This window comes from Austrofundulus limnaeus, unplaced genomic scaffold (assembly GCF_001266775.1).
Source record: "Austrofundulus limnaeus strain Quisiro unplaced genomic scaffold, Austrofundulus_limnaeus-1.0 Scaffold149, whole genome shotgun sequence".
Taxonomy (NCBI): Eukaryota; Metazoa; Chordata; class Actinopteri; order Cyprinodontiformes; family Rivulidae; genus Austrofundulus; species Austrofundulus limnaeus.
This window is the reverse complement of record NW_013952551.1, coordinates 1005894-1033614: the sequence shown is the minus strand read 5'-3', so window position 1 is coordinate 1033614 and position 27721 is coordinate 1005894. Positions and strand designations below refer to the sequence as shown.

At 37.6% G+C, this 27721-nt stretch overlaps 1 protein-coding gene across 3 annotated transcripts in view; it reads right to left on the bottom strand.

Moving 5' to 3' along the window:
- Positions 1-27721, bottom strand: part of sgcz (sarcoglycan zeta) — a 539914-nt gene that overhangs the window by 106161 nt on the left and 406032 nt on the right. For all 3 annotated transcript variants that reach the window (XM_014016646.1, XM_014016647.1, XM_014016645.1), the window contains one exon: positions 26889-26976. In XM_014016646.1, coding sequence (XP_013872100.1) covers positions 26889-26976 — 88 coding nt within the window. The remainder of the gene's footprint in view (positions 1-26888; positions 26977-27721) is intronic.

Genomic DNA, 27721 nt, shown 5'->3' with positions numbered 1-27721 from the left:
GCTCAGAAACAGTACTATATAACATTTTAGACACATTCTAGACAGTTTATCAGCTAAAAAAAGTTAATTTTGGGGTAAGTTACTCTTTAACAATGATTATAAATTAACCACTGCAGAGGTGATGACTGGAGTTTGATTGAAATTTCCTATTGCGCTTAATTTTTTTTCTTAAATTAGAGATTCTGTTATCTCATCTCTGCTGAACCAATAGGGAAAAAAAGACTCCTCCCTTTTGCCATCTGGGCTCTCAAGCTATTAAAAGTGTCAGTTAGAAAGCCAAAGTGCCTTGTCAGTCATAATCAAACTTTATTAGCAGCTATCAGTCTGAGATAGGGCTCTTTTTTCATTTCTCCCTTTCTCTCCCTTTCCCGTCCAAGTCCATCTTCTTAAAAACCCTCACTCCTCTTGACTGTGTGAAAAAAAGTAATTGAGATCTGATCTAGCTAAAACTTGATCCGAGGGGTCTGTGCTTGTGTGTGTCTGTTAAAAATATATGCACAGCCTAAGTCCACCGAGTGCACTTTGACAGCTGAGGTGGGAGAAGATTTCCACAGCTGAAATCAAAGGAGGAACGGATCTGGATGGAGTTTGGAAAGGATAAAGGAAAAAAAAAGAAAAGAAAGTGAAGCTTGTGTTAAATTAGACATGTGCTGTGTTAGATACTTTCTCTGACATTTGATTACCACCACTTCACTGTTCAGCTTTTGTCTAATAATACAGCTTGTAGTGCAGATTTTCAACGTGGTTGCAGGTGTCATGGTCAGCATGTTTCCAAAAGATTTGTGTTTTATTCACAAAAGAAGTCATCTCTTATCTGCTGAGTAAGTGTGTATAAAGCATTGTGAAATGACAGAAGATGGGAAACTTTACTGACTAAAGAAAACAGTGAAAACTTGCCCAAGAAAAATAGGAGCAATGTGTTTGTGTATTCTTAGTCCTAAAATAAATCTGCCTTCACAAAATGCCCTTTTACTGCAAAAATGAGCTTTTGTCTTTATTCATTGCTTAAAAAACAACAACAAAGTATTCAGATTTATTTTGGGAGTTTTGACAACTCCATCTGAATTCAAGACACATCCCAGTAGGTCTCTAATATGGGTTCATACATGTCAAGCCCTTTGGACCTTTCCCTGTATAATGAGCCGCAAAATTCTGTAAATTTTGCAAAACATCCAAATTAATCACATGCGGGGGTGGGGCTGCAGGCGGACTGTCAGCTGTGGAGATGACAACACCTGCAGTGCAAAGTAGGAGGAAATAAGGATGGGAGAACTTATTTTTGTAGGCAGAGCAGGATATAAGGTGGTCATTTTATGTTACTTATTGTTTTTTAGTGTCCTATAGGCTCTTACATGTTAAACAAATTTGAAACTCAGTTTTTGAAAAAATCCGTAAAACTTGAAAAAAAATATGTGAGATTGCTCTATATGTCCATAAACCTAAAAAAATTAGGAAAAATCTGTGTTAATTACAGACAATCCGTATAACTTGACATGCATGTGGGTGTCTTATAAGTCAATTAGTACAAGACTAAGGTTATTATTTGAAGGTTTGTAAGATTTGTAATAGTGTTTGTGACAGTTCTATCTACAGATAAAATAATCTACATAATCCTAAAATGAAACCTCTTGGTCCCCAACCCACATCAGGGCCTGTATCTTAGAAATACTCATAAGAATGCTGGTAAGAATGGACTAATGTGTAACATATTCTTGTCTCAAGGTTGGGCTTAAAAGTCAGTTATCAAGCTTCTCAGTCTCACTTTGAGCAAAGCATAGAACTAAATCTGAAGTTTCTGACTTTACCACACTGCTGTGCCGCAAAGCTAATCCTGGATGGATGATGTCGTTAGAAAACCCCAGCAAGAACCAACCACTGCTTTGGATTTCATGTTCAAGAATAGTCTTTCTGAGAAATGTCAAGATACAATTGTGAAAATACTAAGATAAGTTCACACTCATTCTTCGTAGGATTACTTCCAAAAATGAAATCAAATCATATCTTAAGAACCGTGTCATGATGCTTGGCATCTGAAAATCCATTTCCTCAAAGGCATTTTTTAATCCAAAAAGGACTGGAATGAGAAATAGTATTAAGAGCTCAACAGATGCCGAGTTTCACCAGGTATTTGTTTGTTAGTTGTTGCTGCTGATAGCCTGCAGGAGTTGTGGGGCAGGTGTGCTCTGTGATGCACAAGCTTGACTTGGAGACACAGCCCAGAGGAGGAGCTGCACCTAAAAGGTGGTTCTAAGGCCAACCAGCTCTTTTTGTTTTCCTGAGTGACTACCTCAGAACAGTACAGGATTTCTTAAACATGCATGAATGAGTCAAAGCAATACTCTGTGTTTTTGATGAGGGGGGTAACGTTGTAACATGATATAAAGTTGAAAAATTGAATGCATTTACACGATATTGCCCCTTTCTCTCGAAACACTGCACAGAAATATTCGCCTTTAAGTCCTACAATATTGGTTAAGTAGTCCCCCCCATTTATTTATTTTTAATACTTTTTTTAGTTACTCTGTACATTATGACAGAATCATATTCAGTCAAGGAAACCACAGCCCGCTTAGTGCATTTTCTGAGGTGGTGCAGCACATTCTTGAGGAGGACAGTGCTGTGATCTCTGTCTTCTGAGTCCATCTCAGACCCCTAGTGGCAACCCTTAACCAGTTGAGAGTCCTCTGGAGCTGTCTAAAATACTGTATTCAAGAGAGTCTTAAGGATTGTGATAACTGGCATTTACACTTAAGTCTGAAAGTAGGAGGAAATTTAAGAAATTCTCAGTATAAAGTCTAAAATTTCACTCTAAGACGTTTGATCCTAAAAGACACGTTCTCCTGGATTTAGTGTATCGAACGCTGGACCTTAAGTGAGCTCATCTAATGCAGGAAGAGCTGCAGAAAAAGAAACTGCTGTTCCCCACAGAGAAGATATTCTGTTTAAAATCTGTTTAGAGCTGATCAGGCTCAAACAAAGCACAGAAAACTGAGGACAGTGAGAACTGAAAAACATGACTTCAAGAAGGTAGGACTTTTTTTAACTAACTGATTATGAATTGCTGTGGTAGGTTAGTCGTTAAAGCCATGGTCTTGGAGTTGTGTGTGTGTAAGTTTAAGCCTAATTTAGAGACTCTGATGTAGTTTTTTTTTCTCCTTTTAAAATGTAGCACTGCTTCACATTACCACCACCACCAATTTAACTTGGTTAATCTTGAGTATTATTGCAGAAATATTACCTAAAATTAAATTAGAAATCCAATCCAGAAAGCTGTGTACCTGTTTGATTAATTTTACCCCCAGTTAAAGAAAAAAAATACTATTTGTTGGATGCATTAGGTGTCTATCTTATTTAATTACAATTTGTAACTCATACTGTATATGAATTGTAATTCATACAGTAGTTATTGATTCAGGACATGCATATCAGCTCCAATAATATTTATGTCCAGCAATTGTTCCTGCCACTTAGAATTCTCAAAATACATTTCAATAACTGAAAGCAATAAAAAGCAAACCATCTTATACAATAAAACAAAAACAAAACTATGCGTTCTCAGCTTTTAACAGGTCCAGTCAAATATCATCGATACTGTCCCTTCTGTCAGTGGTTAAATTGATATTTTCATATACTTTTTATATGATGTGGTTCTATAATTTCATTAAGTGTTGTGCCCAATCGGTTCAAGGATGAGAAAATCTGAAAGAGATAATTGACAGACTTCAGATAAAACCAAAATAACTTATCCCATCGGTTCAGAATCCAGTAAAACCTGGATTGCAGTCTCCTCTGAGTAAACCAGGTTTGCTGTGATTGTTATGCAAGATGCTACGAATAAAGCCCAAACAATGCAAGTTTGTTCTTTTTTTCATGCATTTAACTACCAGGCTTTGGACCTGACACTAAGGGGAACCTGTTGCGAAATTACCAAAATAGCTGAACATCAACCCTTCCCACACACTCTTTCAGCCCGAGCATGCCTGTCAAGACGAAAAGGAGAGCATCTCAAAAGAGAGTTGTATCTAACATGTGAGATTATCCTCAAATAGACCTGAGTCTTTTTTTAAATGCTAAATGCTCTTCAAGTATTAAATGCTCTGAACAATCAGCTTTATTTAGATTAAAGTAAATCAACTGTCATCATGAAGTAATAATTATAAGAAAAGGATATTAAAGCATAGAAATGTGGAAAACTCAAAAGGGTTTGAAAATGTTACATCCATTGTGTTTAAATATAGTTTTTAAATTTTATTTTAAGCAGATAACTGACAGTAGGCCTGGTTTCCTTTAATAGTAGAAAAAAAAAACATATGAAGGAATCATAATCAGGGTGGTGGTCAGATGTTCTGCAGAAGCAGTGATGTTGGTGATTGAAAAGAAGTTGCTTACAAACTGATGAATCAGACAAGATGTGAAGCAAGACTATGATTGATCCAAAGTGGCGGACACTGAATGACAGCTGACAGCTGCAGAGGACAGGAACAATTTTTGACAGTTGAAATATCCCTGGCTTGCAAAAATCTGACTGGTTTACATGGAAGCCTCGCCTAAATGTCCCTCAGTAAACAGAGTGCACTCAAAGCTGGGAAAGGACATATAGAGAGTGAAAGAGAACATACAAACTGAGTGAACATGACTGCATTACCAAATATAACTAATATTAAAATATATATATTTTGCAATGCATGATTTGCTATGCATTTAAACCTTCAGGTTTTGATTATTATGAGTCATTTTCCATTTACTATTGGAACTTTGAGTAATAATACAAGAATGTTGTCTACTGAGCAATGTTAATGTGATGGGTAAAGAGTAAACACAAATACATTTAAATTACATGCAATGAGCCAGCAGGGTCCATGCATAATTGGTGGTTAGTGTAGGTCAGTGTATCTTTTGCTCATTGGATATTCCTTTGAGAAACGGGTATTAAAAAATAAGAAATGTGACTATTTGATTTTTGTTTTAAAATACAGAAATTAAAATAAAAATTATTTCCCTTTCTTAGTGTCAAAAATGGATGAGTAAAATTTTAAAAAGGATTTGTTTTATTTTCTGTTTCGAATAATAAAAAAGAAAATGACTTAGACTACACTGACCAATTTGTTCAATTGTTTTTCAACTGAGAATAAAAAAAATCCTAAAAAGAGACTATTCATTTTCACGTGGGATTCAAAAAAAATGTAATAAATCAGTTTTTTTTTTCATTTTTGACTTTAACCTCACATCAAAAATCAAACATTTTATAAGCATCCTTCGGACTCATTTGATGTTGATGTTTGTTTTGTACCGTATTTGTGACCAGGAAGTTGTTTTTATGAACGAGTGAGTTTGTGTAGGTATCGACACCAGGGCCTCTCTGGAAACGCACTTTGCAGTTAGAGTTGTTTGAAAGAGGTAGAGATTTCTACAATGCTGCTTGGCTCAACTTTGAGAAGTCGGTCCTCACATGGTTCTGTTGTGCACACAAACACAATGAATTACGGTAGTCAAGCTTGCAACACTTGCAAGGTGCCTTCAAAATAAWAGTTGAATCTGACTCCTGTTAGCTACACTGTAGCTTACATAAAACACATTAGTCATGAATCTAGCAGTCATAGTTGAAAAGGAACCAAATACTCTGCTGTTTTCACAAAAGTTTTTGTTGAATAAATTAATTATCAAGACAAAAGGAATGATGAACAAGCAGCCGATCTGGTTGAGCTCTCTTTTACTTGCAAGGAGTCCAAAATACAGACAAGGTACTGTCATAGTTGTCAGTAGCATGAACTAACTTTCTGTACAGCTGTCAGGCTTTTGAAGGGTCCCCTTCAAAGGGGGGCTGAGTGTCCTCCTGCTTACGACCATGCACTCTCCAGTTTTCCCCCTGGACCTCCAGTTCCTTTACCCCAACCCACCTGTCTAATAGTGGGTCGTAAAAGTAACTGAACTCTATAATTTAAGTTAGCAATTTGGGAAGTCATAGATCAACATCTGTGTCTTTACTCTAACAACGTAACTGAAAACAAGATATAAAGAGGTCATGTAAAAAACAAAACACCGATTCAAAAAGAAAAATGAATAGGTCCTCTGGATGGGTTCTTCTTTAGTGAAACGTTTCGTCTCTCCTCCAAGAGACTTCTTCAGTCTGAAGAGTTTCAGGTGAACTCAGCCTTAAAAGCACTGCCTCCACCTGGACCATGGACCGCCTACAATGCTGTTATTGCAAGTATGACTCAGCCCTCTGTGAGCAAAAGGTGTGAATCAGGGCCCCAATGATACCCAACACAAAGAGGGAAAGAGGGACAAAAACAAGCAGACGTTGAACCCCCGCTTGCATTCACTACATACACATAACACGACACGGGTCAGATGATGGGGCACATGACCCTCTTTGAACAATAAAACTGATCAAGCCTATTGTTAGGCAATGGCCCTCTTTTGCATGAGACTAAATAGAGCTATTGTTAGGCGATGGTCCTCTTTTGCATGTGACTAACCTGTTTGTCCACCATGTGGAGGCAGTGCTTATAAGGCTGAGTTCACCTGAAACTCATCAGACTGAAGAAGTCTTTTGGAGGAGAGATGAAACGTTTCACTAAAGAAAAAAAACATTCAGAGGACCTACTTATTTTTTCAATTAGATTTTTTTCTACCTGGATTACTAAAATGCATCAGGACCAAACACAGATTAAACATTAATATATCTTGTAATTAAATGAACCATAATTTTTTAAATCACAATTTAACCAACAGTTTTAATCCTGCCCCATATCCAGAGAGCAGTAAATGTTAAACATCTAGATATGGCTCACCAAAGTTAAATAAGATTTGATGTAGAATTTCAAAGTCAAAGTTCTCCAAAGTTTGAAAATCTCTGTTTGTTTTCCCTAGGTTGTCTTTAGGGACTTTCCAAAGACCAGTCTCACTCACAGAAATACCCGTGGAGAAAGAAAGGTGTGGAGAAGGGGAGGCTGGCAGCTTGGTAAAAAATCTCTGTGTTGTGTTTGTTTCAAACAAACCTTTCAATAATACAAAGTGTGTTTCCAGCGAGGCCATGATAAAAATCACACAAAAACAACTTCTGGGTCACATTATACAAAATAAAGGTCACACCTATATGAGGTTATTTGTTTTCTGTGCTTGATTTGATAACTGACAGGCATCAGTGTGATAGTGGCAAAAAGACAACAACAAATATTATTTACTCAAATGTAACAGTAATGTGATGAAGCAAGCAAAAATACTGTCAAATATTTTCAATGTAATTTTGTATTTTTTTACTTCAGTTAAACGAAGCAGGAGTCATACTATCATACAAGTGAATGTGATTTGTTTCGTCATCACTTTACTCAAATAGACTACTGAGAACAAATTTGCTTTATGTTTTTCATCAACAAAATATTTTATTTGTAATGACAATTCCAGTCACTTCTTATATAAATACCAGAACATCTTAAACAGACAAAATCCTAAAAACACACAGCATATCTCTCCATTAAATTTTTGGTCTATCTCTAAAGGCAGGTTTCACTCATTTTTTAATGAGTGAAACCTGGGACCACTAATAAATGAGGCTTTTTAGCCTCAACAGAACATTTGGTTTCCATAAGGCCAAAGAGAGGTTTGTCAAGCAATGATTACACTACCTTTTTTTGTTACCTTAATAGTGACCTGCAGGTGGAGGATGTTAATTCTGTGTAAATGAACTGCTTTTGAACAATTAATTGCTTCCATTGCAAATGTCTCTCTCTCTCTGATCACATTCAAGTAATTCTGCTGCCACCAATACCAGCAAGACTCCTCGTTAGGTAGACTTAATAATTGATGCACTGATTTAAATAATCACTTCCTGACAGGATTTCCTCTGTAGTCACAAGTGCTTCCCTCAGCAGGATCCTCCAGCAACAATAATGCTTTGAGAATACCTCACTGACGAGACAAGGTGTATGAGGGTGAAATGGGGTGAAAAAAAAGAAGCAGTACAGTACAGCGCATGCGACCGCGGTCCTAAGTTGTTTGAGATTGTGTGATTTGAGCCTCAGTCTGCTGAATGCCTTTAGATGTCACACACAGGTTTAAGTTGTAATCAAAATGTATTGTTGTTGGTTTATTTCACAAACTCTAAATTAAATTTAATATTGTAAACATTATATTATTTATTTTATGTTTTGCAGTTGTTGAAATTATCTAAACTGAGAACAAGGTGTGACTAAAACCAGATTGCGACCAAGACAAACTTATCCATGATTAGTTGTAACAGACTTTATTTGAAATGTACATCACATAATTTGAATGTGTGTCTTTGAATGAGTGGGTGAGAGGATGAGGGTGGGACTGTGTGATTGTGTTTGTGTGTGCTTGTATTTTTATCTGGCTGGGACTTGGGTGGCCCCTTCTTTGGGATCATTTGAGGGTCCATTACTCCCCTGCCGCGCTGTCCTCTGGTGGGTTGTGCCTTTGCCCGCCGGCGCACTGGTGGCTCTCGTTGTGGGCTGGGTGCTTGGGCGTGTGCCGGCTCGGCCCGGTGGCTGCCCAGTGGGGCTTGGGTCCCTCTGGCCCTGTCGGGCCTTGGCCTGGGGGCGTTGCGCCCAGGGGGTCCAGGCCTCTGTGTCCATGCCTGGATCCACTCTGGCGCGGTGGGTACCGGCGGCGGGGTCTGTGAGCTCATCACTGCTGGCCCCAGGGGTTGCTGTGTGTGGTCGCTGGTGGGGCTCTTCCGGTTCTCTCCGGTGGTCCTCTTTGGGGGAGTGGGTGGGCGGCCCTTCCGGCGCAGGTGTCTCTGGGGCTGCACGCTTGGGGTCCCTCTCCGGGTCTTTGGCGCTGGTCTCCCTTATGTCGGCTTCCGGCTTTGCGGGTCAGGTCTGTGGTCCTCCACAGTCACTTTGAAACATTCCATTGGAGATATCTTGTATATACATGCATGCTCACAACAACACACAAACAGGTGTTTACATCCTGGGTTTTCTATTCGGGCAGTGACTGAATGGTATGTGCATATGTGTATGTATAGATAAATGTATATGTGTATGTATATATATTTGAAAGTGTTTGGATATGTAGGTATTGGTATGTTTATGTGTATATGTATAAATTTATATATGTATATGGGTATGGTTTTCATCAAGGCTATAGTCATTATAATTATATTATATAACATTTTTGTTGCTGTGGTTTTGCTATCTTTGTTTTTGTAGGTGTGGAGCCAAGAAGTCGGGTGTGCTGTCTTGTGTTTTTCACATATCTTCTAATCTCTCTTTCACTCTTTCTCATTACATTTCACTTTTTTCTTTCTCTTTCTTTTTCTCCTATTAAAAACGCCACTGATGATGAAGAAGCTAAGATACTAATATTCAGATATTCAGTTCTGCTTTCTACTGAAGTGGCAAAAAAGACTTTATTTGATAAACACATATTTTAACTTTAAAATAAAGACTGTAAAAATACTGTAGGATGTTCAGTTTTGTACATTTTTCTAAATCTAATATTACACGGACGGGGCCATTTTATTTACACGCAAAGCATTCTGGGTAAATGATGATGTGGATAGGTCATCGGTGCGAGGCTGCTAGCGAGCTATATCCACCCTGAAGGTTAATCTTGGACAATATCTGACGATTGGCTCTTTTAAATGAAACCAGAGAGCGTTGACAGAGAGGAGAAAGTAGAAATGTCTCAGCCTGTAACTGAAAATATGGATGGAGGACCTCAGTTTAGCTTGTTTGTCATGCTAGCTCTGAGCTATATAAGGCAATATAGCGTTGGCGCTATTATTATAACAACTAAGGCAAATAAAATTGTTGCTACTTGTCATTTTTAAATGAAATTAATTCTGAAAATCTGAGGACACCACCTTGATGTTTTAGGGCCCATATTTGAGTCCTGAAACTTTGGAAACCACATCTTTAAAATGTTTTTGCATGCTAACTTGTTATTGCCAGCTGCCTTGAAATGTAGGTACTGTAATCACGTGTGTGTATGTGTGTTTATTTGGGACATGCAGTCTTTTAATCAACGCCACAGTTCTTTTTACTAATTGGGTTTTTACCTTTGTTCTCACTGAAAAAAGAAAAAAAATCCAAACACTAGCACCTTTAAAATCATAAATATCACTTTTTAACTTTTAACTTTGTAATGTTTTCTATGGATCAATTATGAACACAACTAAAGGGTAAAATTTTGAAAACAAAATATCTGAAGTGCCTCTGGGTTCCTTTTCCTACACCAGCTTCCTTTATTTGCAGATTAGGATTCTTAGTTTTTTCATGTGACCAAACGTAGTCCTCATCAGGGTTATTATCTGCTGTCCACTCTTGTTTTTGTTTTACTAATTCTTCCATGGTCAAAAAAAGTGTGTTTTTAAATTTGAGTTTCTACACTGCAATTAGGTTTGAGTTTGTGGGTGCATGGTTGTTTCTGTCTCTGGTGTTGTAATGTACTGGCAGCTTGTTTGGTGTGCATTTCCCTTCTTGCCTGTTGATGGGTGGAGTCAAGCACCAGACCTCTTGTGACCCTGAGCAGAACTATATGGGTGTAGTAAATGAAGATATTAAAGGAAGCTTGGAGATTACCCTATTGTAAAGCCAACATATAAAAACATCAAACACAGCTAGAATAAAATATAGCATATTAAAAGGAACTCTTTAAATGATTTTCACTTGGACAACAACTTAATGTTTATTTTTTTAATGTTGACCAGTAAAAGACACTCACACAGTTTAAAATGGCTTTCTGTTGTACACAATTTTTTCCTAATTTTATAAATTCAAATTCAGTTTTTTTCCCCGAATGAAACAATTATTTTATTAATAATATCCAAGTTTCCCCCGATTTGTATTCTGTGGTTAATGGATAGAACACATTAAAGTGGTGCCAGTGTTACTATTTTACTACTGCACATTAAAGTGCTGAGACCATGATAAAAGTTATATGGGTTTGCTCTCCTGGAGTTTAATTCAAGGTTTCAAATTAGGGCTTCTAGCAATGGAGGGATATGACGCAAGAAGGCAATAAAAGAGGATTGAGGGATGAGTACAAAGAAGATTGTTGGTAAGCCAACTAAACACTTCATGCATGCTTGATTTTCACAAACAGGTCCAACTCATTTTTATCTTTCTGTCCCTTTCCTGAGTTGAACAATCACAGGCAGAGCTTGAACATTACATGTGATTATTTCTTCTCTTGCAGTTTTTGTGGAAGGGTTTGCATACATGCATGGATGAACATTTTTGCATATGTGAAAACTGTTTCACTCTTGAACGTGAGACGCAAAAATAAAACTAGTTTGGTCCTGTGTTGTCGGGTATGTAGAAAAATCAATCATATTTTCTTTCATTTTAATCACTTTTTAGCTGTCCTGAGGCAAAAATCCTGGCAATATGCTGCATTAAAGCTCTTAACTTTAAATAAGGTTTTATAAAAATAAATAAATTGTACCGTCCTTGTACTTTAAAATGTGGATTTTATGAACACTTTTCACATTTATGACAAGTTTTAATGCTCAGCTGGGTTTGGCCATTGGCTAAATTACTTTCCACTTTTTATGAATATGGGTATAAGTTGGTGTCTCAAGTCTGTGCCCATTCAGAATTGGATTAAATATTTAGAGGGGCTTTTTCAGCATTATGACAGGCAAAAGCTAGTTTGGCCAAATGAAGTGAGACTGGTTGACCTCAAAAGGATTTAAAAGACAAAAAGAGGAAGAAGGCAAGAGGAAGTGGACACTTGATCATTCACACTATTTGTAATGATCGTAACTTTGAGGTATCACAATGATAAATGTTACACATGGGTATTAGTCATTAAGCAGATGAATTTAGTGTACAAAATAGAAAAAAAAAGGATGGCATCACATTTAATCAAACAATGGCACTCTCAGCGGATAACTGCAAGGTGTTATCCACTCTCCTCTCACTATCACAGTGGGGGTTCCTCACATTTGCTGCATGGAACCAAAAGTGTGAAAAATGTGTGTGATGGGTTTCAGAACATGGCAGTCTAGTAAAGGGTAATGCATTTATCATTCACTGTGCCTTATGTGAGACTAAATTCACAGTAATACCAACTGTAAACTCAGATGTTAAACACCAGACAGATTCATGTTAAACATGAGTGTCATAATTTAGTGAATAACTAAAGTTCACATCATTCATAAATGGAAATGAATGAGGAAATACTTCTCAGTCTGCTTCACCAATATTCAACCTTTATTTTGCTTCATAGGCCACCATGTTTTTTTAAAGGGGCAATATAATGTGTTTCTCAGGCATACATTTAAATACTATATCATAATAAAGTATCTATGTCACCTTTAGTTGTTATTAAAATGCTGCTTTTATGTGTAAATAGAAAATAAACTTATCTTCTCATCACTTCCTCTTCTAAACGCCTTGAAATTGGCCTCTGTCTCTTTAAGAACCACCTTCCGCTTCTGTCCCGTCAATATCGGTGGTGAGGSGGGGGGGGGGGGTTCGTGTGTGCGCTACGATGCAGTTTATTGGCATCTGAAAATACATTTCCTCAAAGGTATTTTAAATCTGAAAAGAGCTTCACAGAGTGAGAAGCAGTGACAGTTTAAGTTTCAATTTCACTCGTTTGCTCTGTTACTGCCGAGAGCCTGCAGGAGTCATGGGCGGGGTGTGTGGTGTGTGGGGTGGGGAGGTGTGCTCCGTGATGAGGAAGCTCGGCTTAAAGACACGTCCCAGGGTCGTTTCTGGTCCCCACCTGTCGTTTTGCTCCTCAGCATGGCTGCCTAAAAACGCTGCAGGATTTCTCAAACATGCATGAATGAGTCAGAGCAAGGCTTTGGGCATGTTTTTTTTATGAGAGTATAACATTATAATATGATATAAAACTCAAAAAAGATGATTTTACATGATATTGCACCTTTAAACATACAGGTTTAATGCTAGTTTAGCTGACAAATGTGCAGCTAAATATGGCCGAATCGCTGGTATAAACTAACAAAGATTGCCATTTTTCCTGTCTTTGTTTCATTGCATTAGTTTATTATAATTTTAAGTTAAAAACAGCCAGCATTGCTACTACCCCAGTTTATTGTCACCCTTCAGTATACTCCCCTGTTATTATCAGCTCTGCTGTTTATCCCTACACATTTTAAGTAGAGACTAGGAGGCTTGTAACTGACTGGTGAACTGTCCAGGTTTCATTCTCCTTCTAATGCCTGTTTCACATGACAATATTTAAAAAAAAAGCCTGATTTTAAAGAATGGGAGACCCCTACACATGGCATTTAAAAAAGTCATTGATACAACAGTTTTGGTCTGTGGCGGTCACATGATAAAGACAACACACCACACATGAACAGATTTCACTCACAAACATTCAGATGTTGCGGGATTCTGTGTTATATTATTCCCATGTTTTTTTTCTTGTTTGGCCAGCAACTTGTTAGAGCACAGCTGCAGCAGGTTCCCCTGATGAGCTCTGCAGGTACTTGAGGCAGCATTAAAGATCACGAGACCTCTCAAGCTCAAACATAACTTAGGAGTAAATAAACAGGGCCATAAAGGAAAAAAAAACAATGACAACAGTTTTTGGACTATTTTTAACAGAAAAAAACAAAAATACGTCTCCAACATCCACCAAACTGCACCATGGCAGTTTTATCTGTTGTATTTTGGATTTCCCTCTGTTTCCATCACCTCGCTTTCTGAATGACTACATTCAACTGGCTAGAAGCTCATTTATCCTCAGGGAAAACCACACACACGATGGAATATTGGGCCAAGACAATCCAACATTTTGAAATTTGAAGATAATATTTTTGCACAAGCATTTTCACTTCAAAACATGATTCGTAAATGCAGCTGTGGCTCAGGGGAAGAACATACTGTGTATGTGTTCAGTCACTGAAGAAGTAATACTTTGTCTCAAGGCAAGACTTTGCTGCTTTTAACTGTCTCAAACTACAAAAGATTTATTTATTTTATTTAGATGTTTTTACTAGTATAAAGGCAACTTGCAAATCAACAAACAGGTAAAATGTTTGTATCTTACCATAAAGTGCATTATTTCATCTTGCCAGCTTCCTGGAGGAGTTACTAATTAGTGCCATGTCCACAGAAAATTTGTATTTACTAATATATTGACACAAGACACTCCTAATAAAACAGATGGACCCAAAGTGGGTCTATTTGTGAAAAGGGAAAATCCAAATTAATTTCAAACCTCAATAGGAAAATCAAGTTAGAAGAAAAAATACAGACAGGAAAGAAAATAGACCTTTTATGTAGTTCAACTAGTTGAACTGTACTTTAAAAAAAGCACTTGTTGCAACATGCTCCTGTATAAATGTTGATGTTTGTCACACTTCTCTCTGCAAATCATTTCATACACCATCGATCACTTGATGAACCAAAGAGCAGTTCCCTCTTTGCTGGCATATCCTGTAAGTTAGGTGCTCACTGATGGGATGTTACAACTCCTCAACTGACAAGTGGATTTTCAATTTTTGATGCTTAAAATTTGTTGGGATAAACCTGCTTTTGGCTCTTTCAGAACCAGAATGAATTTGGACTTTTTTTTTGTCTTGACTGCATCTATGTAGTAGATGTTTTATACAATTTTAAAGAGTTTGTATTGATTCTCAATTAAAAAACCCACTTGTTCATCCATATTTGACTTAATTTACTTAATCAAACTGCATAAAAAATAGCCAATATTGTATTTTCACAAAAAAAACCTCAGAACATATCTAAGGCTTTCTTTCTTGACCATTCCTGTTTATCTGAAGACGTGGAGGGTGATGGGAGACCAGCATAAATCTGGCATTTTATTAATGTCCAACTACCAGCAAACAACATGAAGCCCATAGCTCACTGGTGCAGAAGAATGATTTCATATGGTCCATTGAATGCATTCCTTAGGGCAACACATGCTTACACATATGAGCAAGTAATAAAAACAACATTTGTCACATAACAGGCATAAATACATGAAGACAATTAGCCTTGTGCGACTAAAACGCCAACAAACAAATAACAAAGTCAGTAAGTCCATGCTTTTACTGAGTTCTTAGACAGCACCATTAATCCATTCTGGTTGTTAATGCACAGGTTTATGTATTTTTAAGTGCCTCATTATAACCATCACATTGATTTTCAAGCTGAGGCATAAAATGAGGAAGATGTTTCTTAACTTTGTAAGTTCAATAAGGCAGCGAGTGCAAAAGCAAACCACTTGATATCTCAGCATTTCTCAGCCAGCAAGTTCAGAAAATGCTAAGATCGGCTGAAAATATGATCACAGCAGAAATAAGACTGTTATGTACATCATTTGTTTCTCACTGGGGGATTTGCAAAGATGTAGATTTATAATTACACTGTGTGTAATAGGAAAAGAATTAAATCTGGCTTTGCAAGTTCTCCACTGCGAACACTAATCAGAAACCAATTTTAGCTGACATTCAGCTGTTAAACTGCTACAACAATGACATGTTAGCGAGAACAAATGAAAACAAAATGCAATAAATCGTTCCTTTTTTTTCCCACTTCAGATAATTTGGATTTTGGAGTGCAGTGGATGAAATAATCTGACTTTATAAAGTATTAAAAAATTCAATTTCACATCAAACCTTTTATTAAGTCTTTAAGGCTGTTGTCCCTCAACTTATCTGCTTTGATTAGCCGCTTTGTGAACTGCATCAGCTCACTGTCAGAGTATCGACGTGGATGATTTTACTGAGATAAACGCCAGTATAATTAGTGTAAGAAGATAGTGAAATGACGAACGCTGGGCTGAATTTAATTTAGGAAAAAATAAAATAAAGTTGTGGATAATTCACTGGTTTAATTTGAGATGAAGTCCATGAGTGACTCCAAAAATAGAACAAGATAAAAAAGACAACATTACAGATAAGAAAACAGGATGAGTCTGCCCAAAGTAAATGAACAAGTCAGAGATAGCAGCAGTAATGCACTAAATTAAAAAGTAAAAAGTGGAGATTTTAGAGATGCACGTCACTTTTAAATGTTGGAAGGTTTATGTTTAAATTTGGCAATAAGTTTAAAACTCTTAAATTGCCTTTTCAAAACCAACCTATAATTTTCATAACAAACACACTTTAACAAACCTCTTCATTAGTAGTATTTTTGCTTGTTAAAATGTTACATGTCTCAGTACAACTTTACAGCCCACTTAAAACATGTCATTTTAACAGCCACCAGACAGGCCAATGGTTTAATTGGTTTATAATTAGTTGAAAAACATTTTTAGAACCACACTGAATTTTAAGGTACACTGAAAATGTTAAATCAAATGGCTTATTTGTAATGATGACATTTTTTTTAGTTTATTAGTACCACATCTCCATAAAAGCTACAAAAGAATGGAACACAACAGGCCAAAAAGCTTAAAAGGGTGTTTTTGATGGGGTTGTAATTTATAACCTTATAAAAGAAAAAAAGTGGGAAATCTTCATTTATCCCTATATGCATGACATATAGAAATAGAAGAGGTAGTGTTTCTTGATAAAACCAATTTGTTCAAATGTTTTCTGAAGAAGTTTTTACCTCCTCCAAGGAGGTAATGTTTTCGGTCATGTATATCAGTCTGTCTGTGTCGTTCTGTCTTTAGACAACATTACTCAAAAACTTGTGGACAGATTGTCATGACATTTTTACTTAATGTGGGTATTAACCCAAGTAACACACCGGTACATTTTGGTGATGTTCCGGATCACGATGCAGATACAGGATTTATTTTTTTCCTTTTAATCCTCTGAGATCGGCAAAGCTGTGATGATTTCACAGGGCTTCTGTAAAAAACAATGAGAGCTTTCAGTGTTCATTTGAACCGGATTCGATAGCACAGACTTCAAACTTTATAAAATTAATGTTAAAAACAGATTTAATGATGAATAATTTTTGCCAAAATGTGCGCATTTTTACACATTTGGTGCGCATTTAGAGAACGTTTTCTGACCAGGAAGTGCGTGACTGCACCACGAAACCTATTTTTCCCATTTCCTCAAACACACCACATTTCCGAAACAACCAGTCAAAACAGTTTCTCGCTACTAGGCTTGTAAACAGAGAGCTACCGGGCCTCAAAGTTTGGAGACGGGGGGAGCCAGGAAGCACTTCATAAAGAGACTCAAACCATTACAAACTTACACAAGGAGATAAAACAGGCATTTTACATGGTGAAATGTGACTGATGAAAACTTAGGAGCTTAATCCGACACCAGTTTGACGATGAATAACGTTGGGTGACGAGTCTGACTTGGACTCCACCGGGAAGAAATTCCATGCATACTGCCTGCTTAAATGTTCACTACGTCAGAACTTATTCGGCAAATGTGTTTCCTTCTCTGCTTTTGTGCTTTAACTCTTACAGGATGGGGGGAAATTGGTCTTGGCGGAGGTTTGCACTCTCCGAGTACTCCTAGTTTCTGTTTAAGCTAATTTTGTGTGACACATCTATGCTGGTAAATACAAATGTTAGCCTTGTAAACAAACATTTATCCAAAAAATAGCTAGACTTAACAAAAATATGATCTATTGGTTACATACAAGTTTGTTATTAAATAGGAGAAATAAAAAAAAATGTTAATCATATTTTCATTCATACAACGTGCTGTTTGCAGGTAGCAAACGGCGTCTAGAAACCATTTTCCTGCCTCTAATGCTGGGACATCATCACCTAGGCGGGTGAAAGGGTACGGCTTCAAAACTCCCAAGTTCACTCATCATCTTTATAGCGGGCCATTCAGAAGACAAAGATGACAGGCTCTCACTCACTTTAATGAGCTGACAGCAACACAGAGGAAGAGAGGGGATGGAGGGATGAAAGACGGAGAGCAATAAAAACCTCAGATGAGAAGCCCAAGGCCAACACTTAGACCTCCTCTCTCAGAGATGAGCCCTCAGGAAGACACATACTGAAGAGTGCATATTTTTGCTGCAACGCTTACATTCAAAGGATGGCAACATGAGATGATTCTTGGTCTCACCAGTGTGAGTCCAGTGCATAACACACAATCTTTTCAAAGTTGGTATTTAGGTGTCATAAGCGTACCTGTTGCTGCCTTTAGGATTTAAATTAGCTTTAAGATATTTGTTTTATAAGGTAAAAAACTAGAAAAGGTTGGGTCAAGTCCTTTGGATGGGTTCTTTGTTAAAACGTTTCATCTCTTCTCCAAGAGATTTTGTTGGTCTGAGGATCTGCAGGTAAGCTCAGCCTTATAAGCAGTACCACCACATTGTGGATTCTTTTTTTTTTGTGCCACCTCAGTAGAAAACAAAACCAAGTATTAGTTTATTTAGTTTATTTATTTCTTCATCATCAGTGATTTTTTAAGTGAAGAGAAAATAGAGACAGAGAGAAAAACAGAGAGAGAAGAAATTAGAAAGATAGAAAGATTTAAATAGCAATTAGAAGTATATTAAATATACACCAACAAAACACAGGACCACACACCCAACATCTGTCCGTTCACCTGAAAAATAAAAGGATAAATACATGGAGGGCATATATAAATATATACACATACCCATACATATATAAATATATACATGCCTACATTCATAAATATTGTCAGTATATACACACAGACATATATATACACACTCAGTGACCAGTCAGAACACCCCGGATCAGAGCACCTGTTTGTGAGTGGTTGTGAACATGCGTGTATAAATGTAGTAATAATAATAATAAATCCGAGTTTCACTAACCTTGACGTTAGATCTAACACAGCCAAGGAGTGATCTCAGGGTCTCTAAACAGCTGGCCATTAATATACAGTTTATCTATTGCTATTGTAGCTCTGCAGCCTTCAGCTAAATGCTTTTTTCTGATGGGAAACAAAACACGACGGCGATCGAGGTATACTTTAGGGAACTGATGGTTAACACTGAAGCTAGTACCACGTAGCTCCCTCCCACAGCTAATAACCTGTTCCTTCTGTTTGAAATGCTCAAATTTTGCAACAATAGCCCGTGGTCGTTTGCTGTCATGTCTCTTACCTCCCATCCGATGTACATGGTCGAAGGTGATGTTGTTTACCGTCTCACTGGAGAGTTTCAGCTGGTTCTGAATGAAGCTCCAGACTGTAGTCTCAGGGTCCTCATTAGCTTTCTCGGGGATGCCGGAGAATACGAGGTTGTCCCTCATGCTTCTGGCCTGGATGTCTAAGATGGTTTCCTTCATCTTCTTATTATCTCCAGACAGCTATGACATCCCCTCAGTGAGTTGAGACAATTTTCCTTTCAACTCGGTGTTCTCGCTAACTAACATAGCTACTTGCTCCTGTCTCAACTCCAGTGATACCTTCAGGGCCTGGAATTCCTTATGCAGCACCTCCACTAAAGCTAGCTGGCTATCTAAACTGCTTAGCTTTTGATCGATAGACTCCAGTATGTCCTTAAAGCCTGTCGTTTCTGGAGAAGTATTTGAAATGTTGTAGGAGCTTGCCGAGCGATTCCTCTTTGATGTTGGCGTGCTAACTGTCATGCTAGCTGCGCTGCTGGAGGTATGTTTCAGTTTGCCCATGACTATTTTTTGAAAACACTCGTCGATGAAAAACTCCAGACTCTCCACAGTTTCGCCGTCCAGTTTGTTATAATGAAAAGCCAATTAATAACACTTATGACGTTATAGATTATAAATGCCATAAACATATTAAATTATATAGTATATTTACCTGAGAACCAAGCTTACCAGTACATTATCCCTTAGTTGATTAAGCTTGTTGAGAACTCAGCAGCTCAGCAGCTCAGCAGCTCAGCAGCTCATGCGCACCACATCTCACACACTCTGGATTCAACAAATTTACTGGTGACAATCAAAGCTGGTTCAGAGGGTGGACGAGGTGAAGAAGTGAGTGAGACTGTGAGTCAAGTACAGCCGGGTCTAGGGATTTATTTTAGTGTGAGAGTGTTGGTGAAAAAAAAAAAAACTACAGTCAACATTACATCCTGCTTTGTTAGCCAGGATGGGAGCAGCAGCAACTTTGTGCATGCTACACTAGAAAAAGACGCTAGATTCATCACTTGTTGCTTTTTTTTGGGGAAAAACATGCATTAGAGGGGTCTAAAAACTCACTAAATCTAGCAACAAAGTTGCTAAGTTGGCACCACTAAACTGGTTGTTCACTTGCAAAAGATCGATCATTAGTGTCGTGATGGTAGCTTATTGTTCAAAGAGGGCTAAGTCACAATAAAAGCATTGTGAGAGGCGCACAATTGGACATGGAGACCACCACCACTGTTTAATGACACACCAGTAAACTTAATGATCCACAATGCTGAGGTGCTGCTTATAAGACTGATCTTACCTAACTCCTCAGACTGAAGTCTAAATGAGAGGCGAAATGTTTCAAATGAAGAAGAACCCAACAAGAAAACCTGACAACATTTTTTTTCTGAAAACATTTTTGCATCTGGACGTAAAATTTAAAAAAAAGGTTTTGACTTAGATGATGTGTTGGTCTTTTTTTTTTTAGACAAAAGACATCATGGTTATGTCACCAATGCTTTTTTGATTATTTATACAGCTTTGTAGTATTTTGTATTTCTAAACAGTAATTCAGCATCATTGGAGCGTTTACTGTAAATGCCAGCATTGTTTTTCGTTGAAGTGAGTGTTTTTCACACTGTACTAACTGAAGCATGTTGATTTTGGTGAGTTTCTCTGGTGGGAACTAAGAGGATTACGAAAGAGGAACTCTTCTGCTCCCAATGTGGGGGAAATTCTGGTAAGGAGAAATAACCACTATCCTTTGAGGTGTGCTGAATCTCCCCCTGAGAACAGCTGAAGAAGAACTTGTGGATGTTTTTTTTTAATTTGTGTGATTCTGGAGTTGAGTCAGCACAGAGCCGACAGGAGGGAGCAGCGGGGAGGAGATCAAGAAAGCAAGGGATTTCTGGTGCCTGACAGATGAAGCTCCACAAGAGGCATCATCCTGTGACATTCCATACAATCATCCAGTTATTGCAGTTTTCAGCGAGTTTATGTTTAAAAGAAATGTTTGGACATTTGCAGGCTGTGTCTGATTGAAAACCTTTACTTGCACAGCTTAATGCACCTGGAGAATTTTCGCTTAAGGTTTTGGCACATGTGGTTAAAAAAGTTGTGAGTACAAGTTCAAATGTGTTATATGACTAATGCTTGGCTCAATCAAATGCAGACATATAGTATGTCTGACTGAACAACTTAGGTCACACTTTTTGTCAGGCTGTTGCAGCAACAAGCTGTCAGATTTTCAGTTTTCAAACCGACTTGTTATTGCGAGGCACAGTACAGGCGCCTAGGATTTTTCTTGGAAAGTGAAGCCACTTTAGGGAATTTTAACTAGTGGTGAGCTGTTAGTGTTTCAAACTTTCAACAAATCCGAAGGAGAGAATGCGTGTGTCATGTTTGCATGAAGGCACTAGTAACTGATTAGCCTCCAGAGAATAAACACCTACGTTATTCACAAAAACTATAATAATAATAATAATAATAATAATAATAATAATAATAAATCAGTCTTATATAGCGCTTTTTATAACATTGAATGGCGCTTCACATAATTCATTCATACACACACTGGCTGTGTCCAAATTTAGAGGATTCTTTGAAGGATTCGACCTACTCGGTCTAGGTGGGCAGGGTCCTTGGTCAACCCCAAAGTCTGGAAAAAGGTGGCTGTGAATTTGGACGGTCTAGCCTTCTGCTTAATCCCCACTCTAATAATATTAATAATATCACAAACCAACAAGATTAGCTTAAAGACAATACAGTATTTGAAGAACTAAGGGGCTTGCCGTATTTGCATGTTTATTTGGCTATACCAGCTCGTTTGATTTCTGACAAGAATAATATTAAACTAGGAGTACTCGGAGAGTGCAAAACTCCGCCAAGACCGATTTCCTCCATCCTGTAAGAGTTAATGCGCAAAACCAGAGATGGAAACACATTTGCCGAATAAGTTCGGACGTAGTGAACATTTAAGCAGGCAGTATGCATGGAATTTCTTCTTGGTGGAGTCCAATGTGGAAAAAAAAAGTCGGACTCGTCACCCAACGTTATTCATCGTCAAACCGGTGTCGGATTAAGCTCCTAAGTTTTCATCAGTCACATTTCACCATGTAAAACGCCTGTTTTATCTCCTTGTATGAGTTTGTAATGGTTTGACTCTCTTTATAAAGTGCTTCCTGGCTCCTCCCGTCTCCAAACTTTGAGGCCCGGCAGCTCTCTGTTTACAAGCCTAGTAGCAAGAATCTGTTTTGATTGGTTGTTTTGGAAGTGTGGTGTGTTTGAGGAAATGGGAAAAATTGGTTTCAGGGTGCAGTCAGGCACTTCCTGGTCACAAAACGTTCTGTAAATGCACATATTATGGCAAAAAATATTCATCATTAAATCTGGTTCTAACATTATTTTATGAAGCTTGAAGCCCGTGCTGTCCAATCCAGCTCACTGGTTTTTACAGAAGCCCTGTGAAAGCATCACAGCTTTGCCAATCTCAGAGTGTTAAAAGAAAAAAAAATCCTGTATCCGTATCGTGATCCAGAACATCATCAAAATTTACAGGTGTGTTCCTTGGCCCAGTACCCACATGTGGTAAAAATGTCATGACAATCTGTCCACAAGTTTTTGAGTAATATTGTCCACAGACAGAATGACAGACAGACATACACAACTGAAAATATTACCTCGCCCTTGGCAGAGATAATAAACATGTCTAAACAAATGACAAAAGCATTAACAGCACAATCGCTTGAAACTTCGCCAGATGCAGCCAGTCTTTATTTAAAACTGTACTCCTCTCTCTCACTTTGTCCCCCATTACGAGCAGAAAAATAATCTCCTGTCGGCCCGCAATGTATGATGTGATATGGTGGGCCGAGAAGGATCCATCAGACCTGTCCCTCAAATCTAAGAAAAAGGGGGACAAATTTGTCGGCCGTGTTGTGGAAATATTTATTTAACAAAGACAGAAATATGTGTTCCATGAATAAAGGTTCTTCGTGGAATGATCAGCTGAGTTTTATTTGCAACAACAGGAACACAGAGAACAACATCAGACTGTCCCCCTGCTCTCTGCTCCTGTTTCCCTGCTTCTTCACTGAGTTGAGGCCTCATATATACTGTTTAACAAACACTATTATTTCGTCTTAATAAAAGCAAAATTCCATCCTAAGCAAATGCTGGGTCAAGGGAAAACACAAAGATAAACACAAGTGATATAGTATCTAAGAATGACAGTTAGCAAACCTTGTTCTGACTTTAATTATTCTATCTGCTGATAAACAGCATGTCATGAAAACTTAGGTCATTAAAGTATGTCATGAATTACTGACTTAAACCTAAAAGTATTATTTCCAGGAAGGAGGAATCTCAAAACATTTCTGAAAGACAATCTAGTGACATGCCTCACACTGGTACAACACGGTTTTCAGGACTTTCTTGGTTGAGAACTGGGTCACCTAATAGGTGAGGTCATGTCCCTGCCTTCGATGATGTAATTTACTAGATGTGTGACAAAGTTCTGAAGACACTGTTTTATAGTACGTTCCTTTTTTGTGACTGTTCAGCACAATTTTTTCTGAAACTTGGAGAACTTGGGCCAGTGTTGAAAGGTTGTAGTAAACTTTGCATGTGCAATACATATTGAAGTCTAACTTCGAATCAGTTTACTGTGTATATTTTTGGCTTGTACTGTGAAGACTTTAACTTATTTCACTTGTTTCATTTTTTCCCTACTCATCATATAGAATTTACACTCACTAAAATGAAATTAGCTTTGGTTATTGTCTGGTATTTTCTTAACCTAGAACTCAGAGAAACAAACAACCCCGCCAAACATTTAAACAATTGACATCAGAGAGACCAGTAAGTTTTTTGTTCACTTTGCAAAGAGGAGAAGTTCAGTGATACTTAACTCAGCTCAAGAGCTTGGTGAAGATCAGAGAAATTCTGACCTCTGGGGGCGTGAACAGTCGTTTTATTCAGACACGTAGGAATGAGGTCACAATGTTACAACAAATCAGAAATCAGTTATGTGGTTTGTCATAGGCATAGCGAACAATCAAAACACTTGTTGCTGGGSTTTAATATGTGGATAATAGTAAAAACAACACAGACTTGTTTTGTCTTACTAGCTCACGCCATGATGAATAATAAATTTGTCACGTACCTCAAGACTTTATTTGAAACACCTTAAGAAGTTTAATAAATCCAATAAAACTCTATCAGTTATTTTCACAGTTCTTTGCAGTTCTGGGGTTACTGAAGGCATTTGAATTGGCAGAATGTGATGTGTCTTAATGTAAGTTCTTTATTATTCCATTATAATGTTAATGGGTCGGTTGTGGCAGAGTAAGGGGAGTTGTTCCTCAAATACAACAGTTGGTGGTTCGGTTTCCCGCTATTCTGTCACATGTCAAAGTGTCCCTGGACAAGACATTGAAACCCCCCACTGCCTCTGATGTCTGTAAATGGTAAATGAGGGCACAGATTGTAGTGTAAATTGCTTTGAGTATCCTGGTTGGACAGAAAGACACTAGTCCATGTATCATTTAAGCAATAATTCTAATACTGTTTTATAGGTGCCACATCAGCAGTGCAAATTTATCTGAAAGCCAAGTCATCCTTAAAATACTGTGCATCCTGATGAGTTCAACTGAACAGTTAACTGAAACACTTTATTTTATTTTCTTTTATTTTTTTGCTCTCGGCAAATGCGGACACATTTCCCCCTCTCTCTTCAACCTTCCCTTATTTACCCTGCTTTGCTGCTTTCGGAGTTTGTTTTGTATGTCTTCCAAACAGGAAATTATGGATCTGGTCAGCTGGTCTCTAAACACTATTGATCAAGTTTTCTCCATGAAAAGAATTCTATTTTTTTTGTCCTGATGGGATATATGCCGTCGGGCATGTTATGGATTCCTGGGGAAGTGGAAGATATTGTGCCTGTCTGTGTCAGTCGAGGACATAGAAGATGTTTACATATTTAGAATATTGATCGCAGGATTTCTGCCTATTGGACTTGGTGGATACCTGACCTATCATGAAATTTGGAAAGTGTCGGTAGCTATTTGGGCCATGTTGAGGCTGCCCGGCCTGTGTGATGGAATGTGCTGAGCTGTCAACACTCAGAATCAGATGCTTTTGGAGCAGAAACGCAAGCTGGAGGCGATCCTTGCTCAGGGTCGCAGGCCAGCTGTATTTCCCGAGCTCTCTGGCGGGATGGAATAGACCTTAGAGGAGTTGTACACTCAGTGAGGCAAGAAAGACCAACAAATTTGGATGACTGAAATTCACCATAGAGAGGTGACAAATCAACAGTGTTGGCCTGTACCGAAACAACTGCGATTGTCTGAATTTGGCTTCCACATGTCGGCCTTGAAGGGATATCTCAAACTCTCATGGACATTTTTGTAAACAGATGCTCTGGCCCCCACCATCCCCTCTCCCACTCATGTCTTTGAACTGGTGTCTAAGAGTAACCAAGGCCAAACTGATGAACTCTACATCCCTTCAGAAACGATGGCAGGGAGGGGCTCGGGGACTTGTTCACAGTCTTACTCACAGATACACACACCTCTGAACTCACTGCCTTTGCTGGCTTATATGGTGCTCATTGCAGATGTTTTTTGCAAACTCATATTTTGTCCTTGTTGAAACATAGTATGATATGTTTTATTTGTTTATTTTATTCCTCGCCATCCTCGTGTTTGCTATTTTGTTTTTCTAATGCAAGGGTAGCTCCTCTTTATGGCTGCAGGACCCAGGGCACCTGTTCTCCTATGTTTTTTCTTTTGTTTTTGTCTCTCTCTTGAAAGGGTTGTTCCAAAATGTAATTTCCCTTTGGGATCAATAAAGTATTTTTTTAATTTAATTGAATTTTTGAATGAGTAAAATATGTTTTGTTTTTATCTCAGTGTTCATATGCAGCATCACATTGGTAACACATTTAAACGTGGCTGCTCTTATTGTTTTTGAATCTCATAATGAGACTTGAAAATGTTGATCCTATTTAAAGCTATACCTAATGTTTTCTTGGCTTTTTGCTTGTTTAGATTTAATTTACCTATATTTGGACAGAGTACATTTTAACCCCAATTAAATTTAGTTCACTTTTTTGGTTTTGTCTTTATTTTACCTTGTCTTTTTAACAAAATCTGAAACTATTTATTAGTAGGGCTGCTACAATTCAATCTAGATCCAAGATATTTTTACAACCATCTCCATCTTTCTGTTTCATTTACCTGAATGTGGACACACTACAGTATTTTTCCCAAACAGTTTTATTTCCTTTTTGTCATGTTCTCCGTTTGACCTTGTCCTTTCACCAAAACCTGAAACTATTTGTTAGTTGTGCCGCTGCAATTTAAGCCAGAACAAAGAAAAAGTGTTAAACTAATTTGAGTAACCCTGAACTTTCAGTGGTCAGGGAAAAAACAGTAAAAATAACCTGTGTGTCAGAAAAACACTTAAGCTTTACAAAAGAGAAAGACTTTATTTTAAAGAATTTTTTAAATATTATATTTACATTTTCACTGCAGTAATTTTGTATTAGTAAGATATTACACTATTATGTTTATATATTCCAGAAAGTCCAATCGGCTTTCTAAAAAAAGTCAAATGATACATCATCTGCCCTTTAAGTGACATCTTTTGGATGCTGGGCCTGAGTAATTCAATAAGAGCTTGGAAAACATGATTTTGTGATTTTGTTAAGAAAGCAACAGGACCATCAGCCTCCATGAAATACACTAATGAAAACAGATGACATTTAGTTAATCTAAAAAAGGGGAGATGCATTTATGAATTTCAGTACATAGCAAGGCCATATATGTAAATGTTTCAGAGAGATTATTTAAACTGAACTTTTTTTTAAAGAAAACTGTACTCGATGTGCAGTTTGTGAAAGCATGCCGTTGTGTGGTGATGTGTCTTACCCACGGTTAGCTGACCAGTCAGTTGTCCCTGATCATTTCTTGCATTGACAGTCACATTTCTGTCTGACTGGAGGATCAGTGGACTGTCCTATAGAGAGGGAAAAATTAGGAGAAAGATTAACAAAAGGTTAATTCTTTTTTTACTACCACGAGTTTATGTAACAGCTTTCATTCTTTTGTTGGCGTTTTTCAGCAATGCAAATATGACAAACTCTCTTTCGTGCAAGACATGAAAAGATCCTTAAAGGGATCCATGATTAGTTGTAACATTAGACTTTATTTGATAAACATGTTTTAACTGCAAAATAAAGACTGTAAAAATACTGTAGGCTGTTTAGTTTTTATAATTCTTGAACAATTTTTTTCTAAATATATTAAACGGACTGAGCCATGTTTTATACACGCAACGCATACTGGGTAAATGATGACGTCAACGAGGTCATTGGTGCGAGGCTGCTGGTGAGTTATATCCACCCTGAAGGTTAATCTTATTAGTCTTTTAGTTTTTGCAGAATGATTTGTTTGTTAATTTTCCCGGGAAAAAAGTTTATTTCCTTAAGCATGTATTTATTAATTCCATCTACATACAATATAAACTACCTAGTAGTTCATTACTGTCAGAAGACTTGATAAAATCTTATTGTTTTAGACTGCTTATTGTGAAGAAAAAATTTAAGAAGTCAAGAAGTCAGCTGTTGAATCTTTTGAACTAATGCAGATAATTTTCTCAAAATAGTATTCTGACAGTTTGAAATTTTGTGTTTATGTGCATCTTCCCCCTCTCTCTCTCTCTCTCTCTCTCTCTCTCTCTCTCTCTCTCTCTCTCTCTCTCT